General features: G+C 48.8%; 1 protein-coding gene across 1 annotated transcript in view; it reads left to right on the plus strand.

Moving 5' to 3' along the window:
* The window catches only part of IGDCC3 (immunoglobulin superfamily DCC subclass member 3), a 99,782-nt gene that overhangs the window by 8,621 nt on the left and 70,659 nt on the right, over positions 1-20,502 (plus strand). The window contains exon 2 of the mRNA XM_030497539.2: positions 1,289-1,594. Within this exon, the coding sequence (XP_030353399.1) occupies positions 1,289-1,594 (306 nt within the window). The remainder of the gene's footprint in view (positions 1-1,288; positions 1,595-20,502) is intronic.

The following is a 20,502-nucleotide window of genomic DNA, read 5'->3' on the forward strand; positions in this document are numbered from 1 at the left end:
GAGCCCATGAAAGAGGGGAGAAGCTGTATCACAAGTTTGAGCAGCTGGAAACCTCCACCCATTGAGGGGCTGTTGCACAAGAGAACTGTTAGAAAGGTTCTACATGTATTTGGATGGAATTGTAGTTTTCTAACTCTGCTGGAATTCCTTCTCCATTGCTGCTCTTAGAAATATACTCCTCCATCCGTGCATTTTCACCCTTCAGCTATTTATATGACTCCTGTTTCCTGGTCGCTCTTTGTCTTTCATGTCAGCGTGTATTTTGGGCTAATCTTTACACAATAGCTCTATTTCTGTCATCATCTGTAGCCTCTAATCATGACTGTATGGCAAATTATACCCTAAAAAGGTATGCTGGACCAAGTGAGGCATAACCTGCCAAAGACACAGTGCTTAAATGTTCTGTTGGCAAAAGAAGTAAATTAGGATGTATCTGTATGATGGGGAGAAACTGTTTGCCTATTGTTGGTTCAAATTCTGCAATAACTTCTCTCTCATGGACATCGTTTAGTGTAATTGCTTTGCAAGAAACCTTTTGTGTTGCTGAGCCAGAACATTGTGCATTTGTATTTCGGTGCTTAACTTGCTCTTCATTAAGGACTGAATAGCACCATCCTTTGCCTGTTACAGCGTGAGAGAGACCAAAGTGACAGAAGGGCACGTTGTTATGTGAGAGAGGCAACAGCCTCCTGCTCTGCCAAGTGGGAGAAGCATCGCGGAGATGCCGCTGGCAATATGGTCTGAATCAGGAGCTGCTGATCCTCCTCTTCCCCCCGCCGGCTGTGCTGTGAATGGGTCTGGGGCATGGCACAGCCCCTTCTCTGCTGGTTACATGAGGAGAGGGCTGGATTTCTTGAACTGGTGTGAACTTCTGCTCCTGGGGTGGCAATGGTTGATGCCCCATGCTTGTGCAAGTTTGGATTGCCTGTTGCTGCACCCCTGCAAAGGGAGGTGAAGAGGCACTGTTCAAGGGAGTATTAAGTGGAGCTGGGGTTTGACAAGCTACCAGGGAGGTGTGTGTGCCCATGCCCTTCCCCAAAGGCAGCCTCCAGAGGCTCCAAAGGCAGTGGGTGCCTGCAATAGTGCCTTTGGAAATTGAACCATGACGTTTTGAGAGCAAAGCCTTGGGAGGCAAAGCATGCTCCAGGGTTTTGTTTTTCTCTGAAACGTGCACCCTCTAGCCCTATGATGAAATGTTTTCATCATCTCCTGTTTGCTGCTGTAGCAGTTGGCTCTTTCTGCTCCTTGTGGACACACTGCTGACCCTGTCCTTCTCTTTTCATTTTAGAGCTTGGCCATTCCTCCGAGCTGGCGTTCGTTGTGGAGCCAAGCGATGACATAGCTGTGCAGGAGCAACCCTTGATCCTCTACTGCCAGGTGGAGGGCATCCAGCCCATCACCATCACGTGGCGGAAGAATGGCGCGCTGATCGTGGACAGTGAGAATGCCTTCATGTTGGCCAACGGGTCGCTCTACGTCTCCCGCTTCCAGAGGCTCCGGGGAGATGGATCCTCGGATGAAGGCGAGTACGACTGCATGGCACAAAACCACTATGGGCTGGTGGTGAGCAGGAAGGCCAGGATTCAGGCAGCGAGTAAGTATGGGCATTGTCCCACCTGCACCTCATGGGGCAATCCTGTAAGGGGCTTGGGAAGCAGGAGGGCAGGGTAGTGAGTGCTGGGTGTTCAAGGGGCAGGATTAAAAAGATGGAAGAGAGAAAATAACCTGGAGCTGGTGTGGGGCTCTGGCTGGCATCTCATCTGTATAGTTGTCCAGGTATGAGATAAGAGCTAATGAGCCTTCTCAGGGAGAAACTAAAAGCCATCTTCTAGCAGTAAATTCCGTGTCTCAGAGGGGTACGTGCTGAAGTGTTCTGTGGTTGTGTCTCTCCTGCCATGGGTTTGCAAGCCCCTTTGCTGTACAGCATGGCTGGGCTCTGTGTGGCAGGCAGTGCTTTCCAAACCATAGGCAAAGACCTTCTAAAGGTCATGGTTTCTTTCACTTTGTTATTTAAGGCAGGCAGTGTGGAGGCAGCAAGGTCTTATTTACTACCCAGCGTGGCAGTGCCTTTGGGGGCAAGGCTAACAACACCAGACAGATTGTCTGGTGGGGGAGCCCGGAGGAGGAGAGAGATGAAAATGTCAGCAAGGGAATGAAATTTAAAGGTGGGGAAGAATTACAGGGCAGGCTGTGGCTCCAGCCCTGCACAGTACTCAGCTTAGCCCATTGCATCGCTGTGATCAGTGCTGGTCCTGTTTGGGTCTCCTGTTGGATTCCCCTGGCCAGCTCTGGTTGCTGGTTTGTATTTGTCTCTGGACTGACGGCAGAGAGGAGATGTCTGGTGGTTTCTATCCCTGTTGTGTTGGTGGCCAGCTTTGCCCACAGACTGTGGGCTCTGGGGGTGCAGCCACTAATCCCTTTTGCATTCAGTCCAGTCTCTGCTGGGTGTAATTCATATCAGGGTGTGAGGACAGGTGTCTGGTGCAGCCCCAAGACCTGCCTGAATGCTGGTTTGTTAAGTGAGTTCTACTGAAGGGTCCTCCATCTTGTCTGGGGGATGGCTACCATTCTTCTTTCTGTGCAAGCCACTTACTCCAGCTTCTGTTGCATTTGCAAATCACACTGTGGAAAAGTCTATGGCAAAGTCTGGAGCCAAGGTCCCCTGGCTGCTGCACTCTCCAAACTGGGGGGGCCTTTGGGAGCGCTGCTGCCCGCTCCCCGCAGCGCCGGGGCCGGCTGGCAGCACACCAAGGGAACACTCCAGCCCTTGTGTATAACAATCCCTGAGTGCATGAAGTGGCCATCTGCAAACCTAGCTTTTCAGCACTGTAAGAAGTGACATTGTCCAGGAGCCAAGGGCTTTGGGTCCATGCCAGATTAGCAGCTGGATCTCAGACTTGTCAGTCTTGTGGTGCTGAACCTTGGAGCACTTCTGTTGAACGCCTCTGGCATTTATGAGCTGGGAGCTGGCTGGTGCACAAGCACAATGCCAAACTTCTCAGACCTGTAAACAGGAGACATGAGAGCTGGAGGAATTACCTTTGGGATAGAGGACTGTCAATAAACACTGTTATCTTGCTCCTGCATCAATATGTATGTGATGTGCTGTGTGTCCCTGAATAGCATTTCCTTTTGTAGCCATCGTTTCGCATGAGTCAAAATGAAGAAGATTGTGTTGAAAATGCTCTGGACTCTATTCTGGCTGCCGGCTTGGTTTCTTGCCAGCCCTGAGAAGAGGTCTGGGTGCAGCCAGCACAAAACAGCAGGCACCTGGCCTTGATGCCACAGGTGCCTGAGGATAATGGGAATAAAATGGGGAGGTTTATTGGCTTTAAGCTGACAGAAGATTTAGATTAGATATTAGGAAAAAATTCTTCACTATGAAGGTGCTGAGGCGCTGGCAGAGGGTGCCCAGAGAAGCTGTGGCTGCCCCATCCCTGGCAGTGTTCAAGGCCAGGTTGGACACAGGGGCTTGGAGCAACCTGCTCTAGTGGAAGGTGTCCCTGCCCATGGCAGGGGCTTGGAGCTGGATGAGCTTTAAGGTCACTTCTAACCCAAACCAGTCTGTGATTGTGAGATTCTGTTGTGTGGGCAAATGTAACCTGCTGCTCAGGATGAGCTCCCCGCTGTGCCTGAACCTCAGGAGCACACATTTGCCCTTTAGGACTTGGCTTAAATGTAGATGAAATCTCTTAAGAATGAATCGCAGTTGTACCTTCGAGCCCCTGTGTCACAGGGTGGTTACACACAAGTAATAGTGATTTCCCTTGCCTGAATCCTAGTAAGCAAGTCAATCAAAGGAGGAGGGCAATTATCCCATTTTAGAGATGTTGGGACCATTGCATAGAAGAAATGGGTGCTGGCTGCCTGGAAGGAGAAATAAAACAAGTACCAAACAGACCTTTCCGGAGCAGAGTAAATAATGCCGGTGGGTAAAACCTCATCCCAGTGCTGATCTTCCCTCTGAGCCTGACATCTGAACACAAAAGCAGAGGAGAAATAAAAACCTTTCACAAACAAAAATCTTGAAAGTTGATCAAGGCCGTGCTACTGAGGAATAAAAGAGATCTGACAGAGCGGAGCCCCTCGAGAGCTCTGCTGCACTTTTCGCTGTCTTCAAAGGCAGGCTGTTAGTCTCGTATCACCGTTACAGACCCTGGCTTTGTGTTGTTGCTTGGAATATAATCTTCTTGGCTCGGAGGAATGTACATATTTGCATTCAGGAAATGTGGGCTGGATATCATATTTTTATGTTTCAAATTTACTTCAACACTTGGCATTGAGGAAAATTTAACTGGAAGAATATGCTGCTCTCAGCCACTGCTGTGCCTGCGGCCCCCATGGGCTCGAGGTGCATGTAGTTTCCCCATGGAGCAGGCACTTCTTAAAACCTGCCTCCTAAAAATTGACTCATTGAATGGATGTAACTAGAATTCAGGGGAATTTCTATATGGCATCATCCTTAACTAAAGATGCTCAGTGGAGGGAAGTGGGGCTGAGTTTGTGGATGGTTTGTGGGTTGGTGGCTCAGGTGCTAAAGACACTGATGATATTTTTCTCTTGCACAAGTACAAGTGTGCGAAAAACCTACACATGACTGGGTTGAGCAGAGGCATTTCCGCCCTGTGCCTAACATGCTGGTAGGAATTTTTTCAGTTGCTGTTTCTGTGTCTGTTCAAACCCTGGTGTGTTAGTTTAAAAGGTTGTGGAATGCAACATGTTTTTATAATCTGATCAGGTTATTGAATACAGATCTTTTCTTCCTCCTAATGACAGTTCATAATTTCTCATGACTCCAAGCTGACTTAATTAAAATCAGTTTGTAGCAGAGGGTTCTCTGGAGGCACTGCTTGGCTGTGTCTTCACGGGTCTCTTTGAGGAGCTGTATTTCCCTTTGCGTGCCAGAAGCTGATGGATGAAGATACTCTCTGAGCAATAGTAACAGCTAGAGTCCACTCTTTTGGAAGCTGAGCTGCCCAAAACACAGCCACCTTTCTTCTCATCACCACCCTTTGCTAAACTTGGTCTTCCTTGACTCTGATCATGTTGCCTCCTGGCATTTCCAGCCCTTTTTTGCCGATGCTGTAATTTGATGGAGCTGGCTCCATATCATCATAAATCACAGCCCAGGCAGTGGAGTAAGACCCATTGATTATATCACTCAATAACAAGCAGTTACCACTAATTGGAAATCACCATCAAACTGCATATTGGATCAGGCTCTGCACGCATCCAGCCTGAGAGTAGCAATTTTCCCTGTTTGAGCTGGTGCTGTGGGGGGGGGGGGGGGGGAAGGAAAGAGGGAAAATAAGTCAATTGTGCAATTTAGAGCCAAAGAGGTTTCTTGAAGTTGGGTGAAATGGACCTGCCCAGTATTTGAAGTACTGTGGGACTTGAGAATAGCTCTGGAGAGATCTTGAGGCTCTTTCCTCATCGTGTCTTGCTGTAGAAGAACAGTTTTGTAGCCAAGCATAGCAGCACACATCCCTGTGCCCTTCTCTGCTCCCTTACCCCTTCCCTTCCTCATCCTGCCCCAAATCCCACTCCTCTATCCCACTGTGCCTGGCTGTCCATGGCACTTACCCTGCCAGCAGGAAGGCAGGATTGATAACCCAGGCAAGGCAGATGTTATGACTCTTCCCTGCATTGATCCCTGCAGACAGCAGCAGCGGCTCCTCTCGCCCAGCCTGGGACCAGGCATGACCAAACACACTGACCACTGTGACCTCCAGGCCAAGGGTCTTAAGGTCATCTGCAAAACATAAAAAGGGGGAAGTCTGGTGCATCTGCATGCTCACAAGTTGGTTTTCCTGCCAAGCCGTGTGCTAGGGGAGGAGGTTGGGAATTGCGGGGTTTTTAAAACAGCAAAGATCTTCCCATCGTTTCAGCTCCTCTGCACAGAATATATTCTGGGTTTAACCTGCAGCCCCCTTTCCAGGCTCTGGGGTGGTGGGAAGAGCTGCTGAGCCCAAATAATGGCAGCATTTATAAGAGTGTAGAGACAAGAAGGAAGTCTAAAAGGATTAGGGAGAGACAAAGGGGGCTGATTATTTTATGGGTCACAATACAAGGCATTTGAGTGAGATCACAAAGGGATGTAATTACAAAAGAAGGCCATACTGAGGGGATCAAACCAGGATTAGAGTGGGAAATGTTTTTACACAGTTTTGTTCCACTCATTATGAAGTTAGCATTTTAAATTAAGGTTTAAATAAGGTGGCACCAAAGTTGTCACCAAGGTATTTCCTGGGCAATGCCACTGTTTGGATGCAGATTGTGAGTCTCGGCTCAAAACATCAAGGCAGACCTTAAGCACGTGGCTTTTGCTGTTGGGTTTTCTTGTGCATGTACAATATCCATTGCTGGAAGGGGGATATTTCTGTGATGACATGTTTTAGCTGCATGAAACATGCACTGAGGTAAAGGTATGCTTTTAAAGCAAGCGCACTGGTGCTGGTTTGCAGCTCTGGAGACATGGTCCTTTTACTCCCAGCAAGTTTTGGCTGTTGCTTGCATTTTATTACAGTTTAACCCCTGGTGCTGCATGCCAGCTTTCCTCCATCCACAAATGAGTGTTCTTTTTTACCACTTGTGGCTCTGCTCACATTTAATGCCCTTTCTTCTCAAAGGCTGAGTAGAAGGGCTCTGCCCTAACGCCACTGATGTTTATTGTGTGCACTTGGAATGCTTATGGTTCTTGGTAAGCCCAGAGCAGTGGGTTTGAGGGGAAAAATACCTGTGGAGGAAAGAAAAAGAAATGAAGCCGAGCAAAAAGACTGTGAGAGGTTCCCAGGGAATGGGTAGGGTGGGTGAGTGGGTTATTTCCCTCCTTTTGGCACCTCTAGGACATGCTGGCTCATGTGGTGCTGCCTCTCACATCTGTACTGTTGCAGTATTTGGCTCTGTGTGTGCTGCAAAACAAATGTACAAATACAGGAGTCACCAGGGGGAGATGGGAGAGATTTGACAGGGAATTTTAGTAGATTTGCAGGATTAAGAGAGTTTGTCACTTACCACCCACTGCATTTCAATGTCTGCATGTAACAGCCAGCATTCATCCTGAGACTTCAGCACGTTTTAAGACCATATTTCTTTTGGCTGCTCATTTCTTAGCTGTGTAATGGTTATTTAAATATCATCTTGCACTTCTTCGCGAGGCTCCTAACATGGATGCGCCAACCTGAGCTCTGGCAATGTTATCTCTCATAGAGGGGGTTCGCACTCCAGGCAGTAATGTCACTTAGTCATTTATGGAAAAGCTCAGGGGAAATATATCAGAAGAATTTCATTAATGGGAGCACTGTTGAGTTATTTGTCTCAATTAACTCTTGGAGCACAGCTGAGGAAGTTCTGACATCTCTGCACCCACACCTGCAGCATGAGGCTGCTCCTGAGTTCGCTGCCTGCTCTTGTAACACGGGGTGATGCTCTGCTGGTACCCGCACGGGCAGCTCTGGGGACACAGCACGGTGCCCAGCCTCACCTGCTTTTACACTGCTGTCCCTCTGCCTGCTGCTTTGCTCCAGCCTCTCCTGGAAGCACGAGGCCACCCTCCTCTGCTACCTTAATCGGGAGGGCAGATCTCTGCTACCTTAATCTTCTAATTGCAGTCATCACCCCGGTGATCATCACACCTCTTTGGTGCTGTCACCTAGAGCAGCTTTTTTTCTACTTAGGCTTGTCTCAGCTTAAGGCTTTATAATTATACAGTTATTTTGCCTGCTGGCTGGTGATGGTGGCATGGTTATATATGGCTTTCACTGTCATTCTGCCCTACAAGGGTCCCACATGGTATGGCCAGTAACATCCATGCACCACTTGTGCCTCAGTTTCCCTCCTCTGAACCTGGGGTGGGTTCACTGTCAGTACCATTGTTTGTACACCCCTGTGAGCACCCCGAGGGGGGACAATTTGCTATTTCGTGTTTACTGGGGACCCACATTAGCTGTGTGTAGTGTTTCGTCTGCACCATTGCTTCCCTGCAAGCCTGCCAAGAGGTAAAGTGTGTGCAGTGCTGGGAAAGGCTGGTGCCCAGGTGAGAGAGGGGCTGTTTTCTGCTGCTATTCATTGGCAAGGCTGTGAGTAGGGATTGATTTTCGAGGGCATTTGACCAGAGCAATCAATGGTCTTGATCTAGTGGGTAACCAGTGAGTTAAAGGAAAGCATCGTTGCCTTCGCCTTGAAGCTCTGGTCATGGCTTCAACCCGCAGTTACTGAACACAGCGAAAGATGTAAATAAATAAAAGGGCACAGAAGCTGTAGAGAAAGACAGTGGATTTTGTCAGGGCTGTGTCTTGTGTTGATCCCTGCCCACTATGAGATTGGGATTTGGGGACCCTTTGGGTGATACAAGTGATATAAGCAAGGGCAGACCTCACAAATCCCCTCTCTTGGGTGAGTCCCCCAAAGCTGCTTTCCCAGGGCTGGCAGGATGAGACCTGGGAGAGCCATTGGCTGGAGCTCCCTGACACCAAGGGATGCTGGATCTCGGCTTCATGGACCACCTCTTCCACTCGGGTTTCAGCTCTACCCACCGCCACAGCCCTGTTGCTGGGAAGGGAGTCTGCTCCCACTTCTCCTAGGCACAGCATATGGTTTTCAGCAAGGTTCTTGCTTTAAACCCAATTTTACAGTTGGGTTGACTGAGGCAAAAGGAGGTCAAACGATTCGCCTGAGGTCACTCAATAAGTGGCTCAGATTAAATCTCAACCCAGGCCGCTGCCCGTTCCCAGCGCTGGCGGGGCTGACCGGGCCAGATGGCCTCTGAATGCCGCGTCAAGATCCTCGCCTTTTTCTCTACCTCATTGTTCTCCATTGTGGGCTTCTGAATGCAGGACCTTGAAAGTGAGAGTCATTTGGATTTGCCGAGTCCAAGTTATTCTATTTAATGACATGGATTTGCAGGAGAGGGTTTAAACACACTGCTTTGCTATGGGAGTTTGAATTTTGCAGAGATTTACCCCTTTGCTTTGGTTTTCTGATGTTAAAACTCTCTCTGCTCTGGCCAGCCCTGACCTCTCTCATTCCTGACCAGCTAAAGTTGGTCCCTTACCCTTTCAGCTGCCCTGCTGCTGTCTCACCGGCTGCAGGGCTGCCCTGGCTTTGTACCTGTGCAGGTTTGTTCATCTCAGGCCTTGATGCCCGGGATAATTCCCCGGGTGCTTTTGCTGCAGCTTCTGCACTGCTCTGGTCTGTCTGTGCAGTTTGTGTATTTCCCCTTAGCTTGATCCTGGGATTGCATGAGGGGGTCAGTGCAGGGTGCTTGGGAGGGACCATATTGTGTGTATGGCTCTGTGAACCCACAGGCTCTTGTGTTAGCTCTGGAAACGCAGATGGAGATGCTGCTGCTCTGGTGTGATGTCCCATAGATCGCTCCTGGCACTAGTAGGATCTAGCTAAAGCAATGCATTGGGTTTCACAAGACGAGCTCCATCCCCGCTCTCTAAACTCAGGAGCTGCCTGGAAAAGCACAGCTCCATAAGCTCTTTTGGAAAGCAGGTGGGCAAATCCTTGGGTCTCACAGAGCAGAGACCATCTGCCCAGGGTGCAGCAGTGCCTGGGTGGCTGTTCCCCAGCATGTACACCCGCCTGTCCGGGGCAGGCTGCAATCCTGGGAGTGGTGGGGAGTTTTCCTGCTCCCCCACATCCCTCTGCATCCAGCCTCCCACAGCAGGGCCCGCTCTCTGGCCACTCACATGCCTCAGTAAGTTGGCACCTCTTGAGCATGCCTTGATTAATAGTGGTTTTTTGTCAGCCCTAAGAGGCCCCCATTATGTCCTTTTGATGCTGCATTTTGCACTTACCACTGTCACTGAGCTCAATGACTAATTTTCACAGGTCATGGGAGAGGGACAATGGATCAGGCCACATTTGGAAGAAACAAATGAAATTTTGCTGCAACTGAGAGCACTAATTAAGAGTGAGGATCAATTTGGGTGTACAAAAGAGATAGTTTTAGGCTGCTGGTGTGTAAATGAGTGGCGGTGTTGCAGTAGCAGAAAAGGCTCAGTGTGTGCATACTTCAGCTGCAGCATTGTACTTCACTGCATTTGATCGATCCTTCTGTGCTTATTCATTGAGGGGAAAACCAAGTGTTTTCCTGCCTGCTGTGCCCGGGAAGGGCAGGGACAGCAAACCTGCCAGATCAAGTCATGTTTGATCCATGGGAGATGTTTCTGGCTTGTGTTTCTTCACTCGTGTTGCTCATCTTGGAGCAGGGCATTGCAAACTGGCTGGTGGCTTTTGAGCACAGTGCATTGAGTTCCCTGCTCATGTCCGTGAGCAGGGTGGTGCCCATCCTCACTTTGGGCCATAGCTCACCCCTCCAGGGATTACACTGCTTTGCTGAGGCTGCAGAGGAACACTGATTTGGAGGAGGTATCAAAGAGGGAAGGGGGACAGTGAACTTCTGTCAAAGAGGATGTCATGGATGCAGCAGGATGGACAAGGGAAAGCTGAGGGTGTGCAAACTGGGTTCATGGCTTCAGCAGGCATTGAAGAAACGTGATTCAGGTTTGCCTAAACCTTCACATACAGAGAGTCAGAGCTAATGTGTATTTGGGATGAGCTGGTTGCAAATGTCCAGGCTGTGCCAGTTAAAATCAGCTTGCAGATTGTTTTGGTAAAATCATGTCTGGCTTTGGTTGGATTTGCCTTGGGCAGAAGGGTAGGAGCATCAGCTGGAGCATCCTTTTGCCGAGAGGGTTCTCCAGGGCCTGTGGGCTTCCCACGAAGCAAAGACTAAATGGATTTGAATCCAAGCAGATTTGTGGTGCTGAGCAAACCTCCAAAACAATGATGCAGATGCAGCAGTCCTCTGTTTCCCCTTGTTTCTTGGTGTGGTTTGCCCATCTCCATTTGTTTTTCCCTGCAGCTCAGTGTCTTCCCCAGAGGACAGCAGGGACATTCAGCCTTGGTCTGGGGGTTTGCTCTCATCCTGAGCTCTATGTGGTGACATTGCCCTGAATGGCCAAGTAATGCAGCCACATCCCCTTGGTCCCCAGCCTGGCAGCACTTTGTTTGCTGGGAGCAGCATCCGTGTCCAGCTCACCACGGTTTCCCACGGCACTGTGTAAAGGGGTGGGAGGGAAAGTCTTGACTGGGGCTTTCATTATGATCCTAATGCTTGGGAGGAGAGGAGAGGCAGGGCCCCAAGGGAGTCAGCTTGAACTCTCTCTCAAAAAGAAGGGAGGGGAGAGAGAAGAAAAGTCTCTGCATGCCGGACTGGTCACTTGAAAGATGACAATGTAAATATATTCATTTATTTTATGGTAGCCAAAGAGGAAACAGCTTCCTTGTCCCTTGGGACACCCATAGGTGCTCTGTAGACCTTTGTGAGGGCTGAGACTCTGCAGGCACCCAGCACCTCTAAATGACAGGGACTGGTCAACATCCTAAGTAAGAGCCTGAGCACTGCTCTTAAGGATCCAAGCTTGACTGTTTTGGCTGAAGCAGAGTGGTGGTTGGTGCTTTGGGAAGCTGGGCTCTGTCACTGCTGTCCCATGTGACATGGGTAGCTCTCCCGATGTCCTTCTTCTCCAGGAATTGGGGATGGAGGCATTGGTGTTCCCCAGCTCCTCCCAGCCCCTTGGGTTTGGGGGCCTATCACCCACAGGCTGTGTGCACCGAGGTGGTGCAGGGGGCCCTGACCCTGCTTGAAGCTGTCAGAGCTGTCACCAGCACCACCAGCAGCTCCTTCCTGCCGCAGTGGGTCTGGGGAAGCCTGTTCCCCCCGGGCACGCTGCTCAGCACTCATTGCTCTATGGCTGGTCAGGGTTGTGGGGCTGAGGAGCTGCATGGACCTTGCGTCGCTGTGGGCTGTTGATTTTCATGAGTCTTGTGGGTCTGGGTTTTCCGAGACCTTTGAGCTTGTACTTAACCATCTGGGAACCAGCCAGAGGGTTCAGGAGTTCTTTTAGGGGAAGACAGAGGTCCCTGCATCATATATTCGGATGCAAAAGCCTCCTGGACAGTGAATTGTAAAGGCCAGCGAGGCTCTAGGTGCACAGGAGGTGTTATTGGTTCTGTGCTGGCGAACACGTACAAGCCTTTCTGGTTTAAAGCGTAGTTTGCATACGTTTGAAGCACCTCTGTGATTCATACTGCTGTATCCCATGGGGGAAATGGGATTTGTTCTTGTACAGCTCTGTGCCCAAGGGGAGCCTGCTTAATTTTCCTTTTGCTAACCAGGTTCCCCCAAGAATGAGAGATTACCTGATCTTCCAAAAGCATTTCCAATGTGCAGAGAAGTCTGGATGACTCACAACTTTTAATTAGCTCTCCTGACCAAGGCAAGGATCCCTCCCTTCCTCCCTCCCTCCCTCCCTTCCAGAGAGGTGGTGATTAGAATTACAATGAAGATAATCCAAACTGTATGTGTAGGGGTTTCTGTAAGCGGAGAACAAAGCAGGACATCCATCTGGTGAGTGTGAGCCCATAATACCTTTCTGCTCATTTCTCCAGTGCAACAGGAGCTGCTTGGGACGGAAGCAGGCTCATTATTTTGGAAAGGCTTGCTGACACGCAGAGCAGGGCTGGTTTGTAATCTCCGAGGCACTGAAACCACTGCTCAGGAAGGAGCATTGCTTTTATTTTTAAGTCTACCTTTGTATTTCTCCTTGTTAAAATCTGCAGCGATGAGGGATACCAGCCTCTTCTGAGCCTGCCATTAATTAGTGGACGAATGAGTGATGCCCTTAGTTTTAGCAAGGCTAATCAAAGCTGGAAGGGAGTTTTAAAAGGCACTACCCAGCAGCCGAGCAAAGCCTGTCCTGTGATAAACATCCCAGCAGCAGTGGGGAAATGCATTAGCTGGAGACAATCTCCTTTTTGAGTAGTGCTATTTCCCCTCACTTAAAATCTCCTCTCTATAGGACAGAGCTCCTGCCTCCAAACTTTTGCCTCGCTTATGTCCTTGTCTTTGCAGCAGGAGGCTCTCCTTGTGCCGTGGGCTCTGCTTTCCCATGCGGTGCCCTGTGGCAGGCAGGGAAGAGGCAGTTTGCATCAGAGAGATGCGATGCTGGGCCCTCAGCCATGGTGCTGCTGTGCTTTATGGTCAGCTGGATTTTTGCAGGCTGCTCCAGCATGGCCAGAGGATGGGCATATTGTGAGAAGGGAACAACAAAAAGCTGTTGTGGAGGAGCAGCCGGCACTCCGTGCCGGCAGTGCGATGCATGCCTCGACTCCTGCCATGGCAACAAGTTCATCCTCAGGCCAGTACTACGGTTGGCTGTAACATGGCAAGGCAGCCAGGAGCTGGTCCAGCCTGCAGCATTCCCAGAAGGACCCAAGGAGGCAGGAGAGATGTGGTTTTGTGCCTGTACAATGCTCTGCCAGCGGCAAAATTCAGGCTGCTGGTTTCCTACTCCAAAAGGACAGTGGGTAGGGGGAACAAAATGGGATGTTTTATTGGCTTTAAGCTGGCAGCGGGGAGATTTAGACTGGAGGTTAGGAAAAAATTCTTCCCTGTGAGGGTGCTGAGGCGCTGGCACAGGGTGCCCAGAGAAGCTGTGGCTGCCCCATCCCCGGCAGTGTTCAAGGCCAGGTTGGACACAGGGGCTTGGAGCAACCTGCTCTAGTGGAAGGTGTCCCTGCCCATGGCAGGGGGTTGGAGCTGGCTGAGCTTTAAGGTCCCTTCCAACCCAAACCATTCTATCATGGCAAGCTGCTGGTGATCCTTCTGCGGTCATGAGCACTGGTTGCAGAGTCATGGTAGCTCTTGCCTTCCAACACAAAGAGCTTGGGAAGGAAGACAGAGCCCAGATCCAAGGAAATGTTGGTCAAACACAAGGAATATGTGCTTCAAACACTAAAACCATCCCCCCTGCATATCAGAGCGAGGTAAACCCTCTGCTGGGAAGGAAGTGTCTCTTCCAGCTGGGATCCCTGGTGCTGAACTTGCCACCACACCTCCTGGCAGCCTCATGCGAGCCTGGTGTGCTGGTGCGATGCAGCTCAAATGGGAAACACCATCAGGTGTTGAATGGCAGAGATTCGAGGTGTCACACCAAGGCTTCACGTTTGGATTTTGCAATGCATGCTGTGAAGTTTGTAGGTGGAGTATTTCTAGGGAGCTGCTTTGCTTCCTGTAGGAAAAAGTGGGGAAAGTGGAAAATAAATGATGTGCTGTATTGACAGCTTCCAGCATTAAAAACCTGATTTCAGCTGTCTTTCCACTCCCCAAAATCACTTGTTCTGAATTCTTGATATTAAAAAACAACAAATTATTAGTTCTGTTAGGTCATCTATAGACTTTTAGCTGTTATGTTACACTTAAGTCGCGTTTCTAGCATTTGTGATCCATGGAGTTAAAAAAGAAGCTTGGAAGCACCCTGCTTTTAACATAATGAGAGCTAAGGTTGACAGAACTGTGGCACTCTGGAAGTTGGGGCTTCACGGCATTGCCAGACATCACAAGGTCCTTGATGACATGATGAGAGCTGGGAAAGCTGAATAAACTGGTGAGCTTCTTCCATTCTGGTCCCTTGTCATGTAAATAGGCTTCAATCTGCATGTCAGATCCCTTGGGTGAGGGAGTGTAATAAGATTAAAAACAAGGCAGCAGAAACCCCAAGGTGTGTGTGTGTGTGTGTGTTTGCAATCTTTTAAACAGGCATGAAATATGCTCGGAGGAGTTTGGGTCGGGTAAAGAAGGCTCCTTGTTACTGCTCTGTTTCTAATGCAAGAAGGTAACTGCCGTGGCTTTAGAGAAAGTACTTTAATGCTACATAAATATAATTGCTTCGATGAAATGCCTTCAGCCTCCTGAGGGAAGTTGTAGTCTGCTAAGCCTTTAGATATGAATGGACGACTCTGTAATTGCTATTGTTTCGGAGACACATTAGGAAGGCCTAATGCTGATCACTTCTGGCATGTTATGGAAGCAGCGGCATGGCAGTCCCACACAGCGTGCAGGGGAGAGGGTATTAGTATGCATTTTGCAGGGTGAAAAGCTGACAAATGCTTCAGGACTGGAAGGTTTTTTCCTAATTATATTGTGGGCTTGTGAATTTTATTTGATTTTATTTCTCTTTTCCTTTTTTCCTGCTGGTATTCTGAGTGAAGGGATCTAATTCTTTGCAATTTAGACTTTGGATAATGAGTTTGAAGGCAACATCTCAGAGGAGTGCGGAATTGATGGGTTAGTACATCAGCTCTGGTTAATGCAGTCTCCTGACTCTGACAGGGTCCAAACCAGCTGGTTCAGAAAAAGGGGCAACACTTGGGTATTGAGAATAAATAAATACTTTTTGATTAATACCGTTTGGTAAAACATGGGATATTCTGGTACGTGGGATGTGCTTCCATCTCTGGGTTGGGAGCAGCTATGCTTAAAAATCAGAATCTGAGCTTAGAGATCATTCCTGAGAGAGATCTTGGGTTGTCTCCTGGTTTTGGCAGCTGTAAGCATCCTGTTTTCCAGCTTTTCTTCAAGGCATCAAGCCCAGAAAGGCCAGCAGACGCTAGAGCTGTACTGGGGACAGAACAGAAGAGATGGGTTACGTCCTTTATCACTGCCCTGTCCTTGCACAGGGACTGATGCAAACATAGTCCTCATCTCCGCTGCATCCTATTACAACATGAAAAGTAATAACTCACTAATGCTTTCCCTTGAATGTTTAGCCTCAAGTGGTAAATGTTGGGTTTACTTGGAATTTGTTTTCATCCTAGAGATTTTTACTGTCTTCACAAACTTCACTGAGAAGAACAGGATTTTATGGCTCTAAACTGTTTGGTTTTAAAGACTGGATTGTTTTGGTTTTTTTATCTGATGGGCTTTTGTTAAGGAAAATGAGAGGAGTCGTGTCATCCTTGACATACACTAGCTTGTCCCAGATTAATAACACACTATTTTCCCTTAAACCCGATCCTGGCCTGCTGTAATTTCCTTCCCATCCTGGCATGCTGTTAATGAGGATGAACACTTACGTGACAACGCCACATATGGCCAGTGCCAGCGTTCATAAGAAGTCGCCCCAAAACCCGTGAGGAATGAGGGGTAGAGAGTCAATGAAAATTCTGACATAAATTGACTTTTTGTGTCCTGGCAGTGCTTGGCTGACAGCCAATGACAATAAGAACCCGGTGTGCCAGAATTCACAAGCAAATAACACTTTTCCACCACAGCATCCTTCTGAGACACCCTCCCCGCAGCCGTCCTTCCTTCCTGCCACTCATTCCCCTGTGTCCAAGGAGGCTGTTGAGGCAGTGGGAGAAACATCTCAGTGTTGTGACGGGGTGCGATGAAAACATGAGTGACAGAGTGACATTTTGACAGCTTGACTTCAAGTTCCTCCTCCAAATGTAAATACGTTCATTTGAATCCAATTTACACAACCAGGAGGTTTTAATGGGAAATAAACGGAGGATCGCTTAAAGGTGACTTTTGGGAGTTGTATTTTTTAATCCAGGGTATTCATGGACTTTTTCAGGGGGTCAGCTGTGAATTTCCATGATATTGTGGAGGTCAAAGTGGTCTCTGTCCCACTTAGCTCCAGTCATGTATTTTTCCATCAAATTGCTTTGTTTTCTCCTAGTTTAATGCAAATCCCCATCTGAGTTGAGAGACTGCCAGCAATGTAGTTCATTAAATGTACCTATTGAGCAGCTGATAAAATTGAGCTGCAGTCCCATCCTCCTCAAATCAAGGACTCTTAAACAGCCAATAGTCCATTTTATCTTTTTCCTAAGGGGTATAATCTGTTGCTCTTTTTCACTTGGAAACCTGCTGTATTTTCACTGGAGAAAAGCCGACCAGTGTCTTGTCAGGTGGGAACAGGAATGGCTGAACCGCGCTTTGAAGCTTGGTTTATTTAGGCAATCTGGGCACCTTGGGAAGTTCTTATTCCTCCTTAGTGCTTCTTGTAGTAATTCCTCCTTGGGATGTGGGTCAGTAGCGCTGGAAGATGCAAGCTCTGGCTCGCATTCCCATCACAGGAGCAATACAGCTGTGCCTTAGTAGAAGGTTCCCTGCACGATGGCACGGGGATCCACTTTGGATGTGGAGAAGGACCAGGGGAGCTTCTGGCTGTGTTAAATCCAACTTGTTCTTGTGGGGTTGCAAAGAGATGGGAACTTTCCACTACTTGTATACGCATCATTTATTGTTTGGGTCCTACAGGTTGCCTCAGAGTCACCTTGTAGCTGCTGGTCCTCAAATGAGTGGCTTAAACCTTGGGTATTTACAACACTTTGAAAACAGATGTGGGGCTTTGTTTTGGCGTTTGTTTTCTTCTTTTTTCCTCCTGAAACCATTCAGTGCTCCTCGATTCGGAAGTTTTGCAGTCCATGGCAGGAAAGTCTCAAGCCATACAAAGAAAGCACTCTGTAATGCAGCCAGTTTAGCTCATTCACCACCCAGCCTCTTCCCAGCTAATGGGAATTTGTGCATGTCTGGTAGTGTACGGGGTTGTTGACTGTACAATGCTCCATTCCTGGGTCTAAAAGTGGATGAGTTATCTTGGCTAAGAGCTAGAAAATTGTTAAGCTTAACTAAAGATACAGAGGTCACCCAGACCTTGTAGGTGTTTGACTTGGACATATGGCTGCCTTGAGACATGGAGGTGAGAGATGGGACCCTAGCAAAGCCCTGGTTTCACACCTGGAGTTTTGTCCCTCCCTCCCTTCAGGGACTTCAGCAGCATGCATCACTGCAGGAGGATGGAAGATGTCACCCAGGATTTCTAAGAACATATAGCAGATTGCTTACTCCTTACGCTGAGACCTGTGAACACCCTTGATGGATGCTAATTAAGCATCTGCTTCCTTCTCAGCTTTAAGTGAAAGGATGGCAAGGTAAAGTGACAGTCAGACCTCATTTATCTTAATGAGAAGGGTCAGGAGTTTAATGGAGTGTGTGTAGTGAGGGTGTTGCACCATACTTCGTGTTTGGGAGACATCTCTGCATTTTAGGTCCACAGGGCTTTTTAGCTCAGGCGGTGTGGCTAACCTGGCATTTAATGCTGATTCCTCTCGGAGTCTTTTCTAGGGAGGGAGGTTTTGGAAGAAACCAGATTTTTCTAGTGCGTTGTTGTGAGTTGGTAAATGATTTGTGGAATGTTCTAGTGAATTTTGCAGCCAACTTTTCCCTGGCTGGCATGGTGCAAGGGGCTGTGCTGCACACATCCATCTCTGAGATGTGTGCTGTGCTAAGTGACGGTCACTTTGAAGCTCTTTCCTGTAACAGTTTAGACATTTAGCCAACAGACTTAGCAGATACCAGCAAAAAAATGGGACTGTTTTTACATTCCAGACTCTCACCTTGTACTTACCACTTCTGAGGTTTGTTTGACATGATGCTGGCATATTTACAGTGTAGCCTTACTGTATATAGATAGAATAATCAGGCAGTCAGTCAGGGCTGCATCAACTAGGAAAAAGTAAAGCTCTTTTTACTAGTTCACGTGCAGCACCATGCTGTGTGCGTAACCTCATTTCTCAAGCCTGTTTCCTAGGTATTGAACATAGACCCAAGCAACACCTACTCCTTAATGGGGCAGACCTCCAGCTGGCCTGTATCAGCACAGCTCCAGTGGAGAACAACCCTCTGCCGACAAAGGACGGTGCTGAGATTAGCAAAGGAATTTTTGCAGGGCCAGTGAAGCAGGTGAACACTGTCAATGTCATTCTTCAGAGGGGACATGAAGGAGTAGGAGGGGTAGGACGATGCTGAGACAGTCCAGAGCTCTGCTGCAGAGCTGATGTGGAGCATGAAAGCTTCAGTCTCTGCCTTGCCCAGAGAGGAATTCAGACCTGCTCTGCTGGAGTCATTCGTGCTCATTCAAAGCCAGCATCAAAAAGTCCCATTCTAATTTGATGCTTTTTAACGTAGAAATGACAGTAAGATCATTAATTAGTGCACTTAACTTCTGCAATTAAACATTCTGTGAGTGTCAAGAGCTGGTGAAATCTTTCTGGTGCTGTAAGTGAAGAGCAGGGATTTTGCCTGCTATTGAGGTTGGATGGTGCTGCAAGCAGGCAAGAGCTACCTGCTCTGCAGAGGGGCACATCTGTGCTGGGGCATAAACTCCATTTGGTCCAGGATAATTTCATGTCATGCTTGATGGCTTGTGAGTGTTCTCTGCTCCTGCCTTGCTGTCCAGGTAGTCAAGCAGGATCATGCCTTTTGGAAGAGGGAAGTGGTGGTGTGGGTAGTGCTGTGGGCATGTGGAGCGCCTGGTCTCATTGAGACAAATGTCTCTGAGGTCTCCTGCAGATAAACCTCTGTTGGCTTCTTGATCTCTGAGGTGTTCAGCAGCTCTAATGATGATAGGTTTTCTCCACCAAGTGCCATGCAGTGGCGCTGGAGTAAGGACCATTCCCTGGGGAGGTGCCCCTCCACCATGGGAGGCTTGAGGTGGAGATGCCTTGGCCTGAGCTCTTCCCAAGCTGAGGAATTCTGCAGGCAGCTTGTAGCTGGTTTTGCAGAACATGGCCTGTGGGCCGCTGGAGAGCCAGGCACTTACTTTCTGTCCCGCCAGGTTTTGTCACCTACCACTACCCATGGGGAGAGAATTGTTCCCCGTTTTCCAGAGTGCGAGACCCCATTGTTCCCAGCACCTGAGGCATGCAAAATCCCCCCTTCCATCCTGGAAGAAGGGTCCAAGGGTAACCATGGCTAATTAGTGACCCTGAGCAAAATAGAGGCCAGAAAGCTCATGCACTGCACATTACAGTGCAGGGAGAGAAAGTGGACCCTCCAAAGAAGGTGTAGCTCCCACCCTGGCCCTCGATACTGCAACAACCTCTATCCCGTGGGCTGCGAGCACACCATGGGGCTGTGGTGTTTGTCTCCAGTGGGACCCTGCGTTCAGCAATGCCCTGCAAGAGGTGGTGTTGGAGGCTTGAATCCGACCTGGAACAATCAGGCTCTCTGGCTTGGTTTGCATGCAGCACGGCAGGGGGGACACGTCCCTGCTGCACTAATGAGACTGGGCACATGTGACGTTTTATGACTCCTTCCCAAGCTATTTCCTCCAAGTTTTTAGTGTTAAATTGGATTCCTCCCCCCACCCCCCTGGTGGTGTTGGGAAAGCCATCTGCAAGCAGCAGAGTGATGCAGAGATAACGCTCCTGGGAGTGGCTCTGTCTTGACTTTATGGCTTTACATCTTTCCTTTAGGGTTTCTCTGCCTTTCTGCCAGACACAGATGTGACTCTGGTCATTTCCCATGGCCCTGCACTAAGATCTGCCCAGCCCGGCATGTTGTGGACCCTGCTCATCCCACAGCCCTCCCAGAGCTTTGTTGCAAGAGGTGTTCTGGAGCAGACGTCCCATATGAGCATTTCCCACTAGAGAGATTCTCAAGAGAAACATGCTTCAGTTTTATAATGTAGATGAGCCTCTCTTTCCTCCCCCCCTTTTTTTTCCTTCCTCCTCCACTTTCCAGCCCCCAAAGTAGGTGCTGAATTCTGAGGCTTGAGGGAACCAACCGCACAAAAGCCGATTGCAATCCAGCCACATTGTGCAAGGTGAGGATTTGCAATTTTAAGCAGAGGGAGAGGG

The sequence above is a fragment of the Strigops habroptila genome, chromosome 9 (assembly GCF_004027225.2).
Source record: "Strigops habroptila isolate Jane chromosome 9, bStrHab1.2.pri, whole genome shotgun sequence".
Taxonomy (NCBI): Eukaryota; Metazoa; Chordata; class Aves; order Psittaciformes; family Psittacidae; genus Strigops; species Strigops habroptila.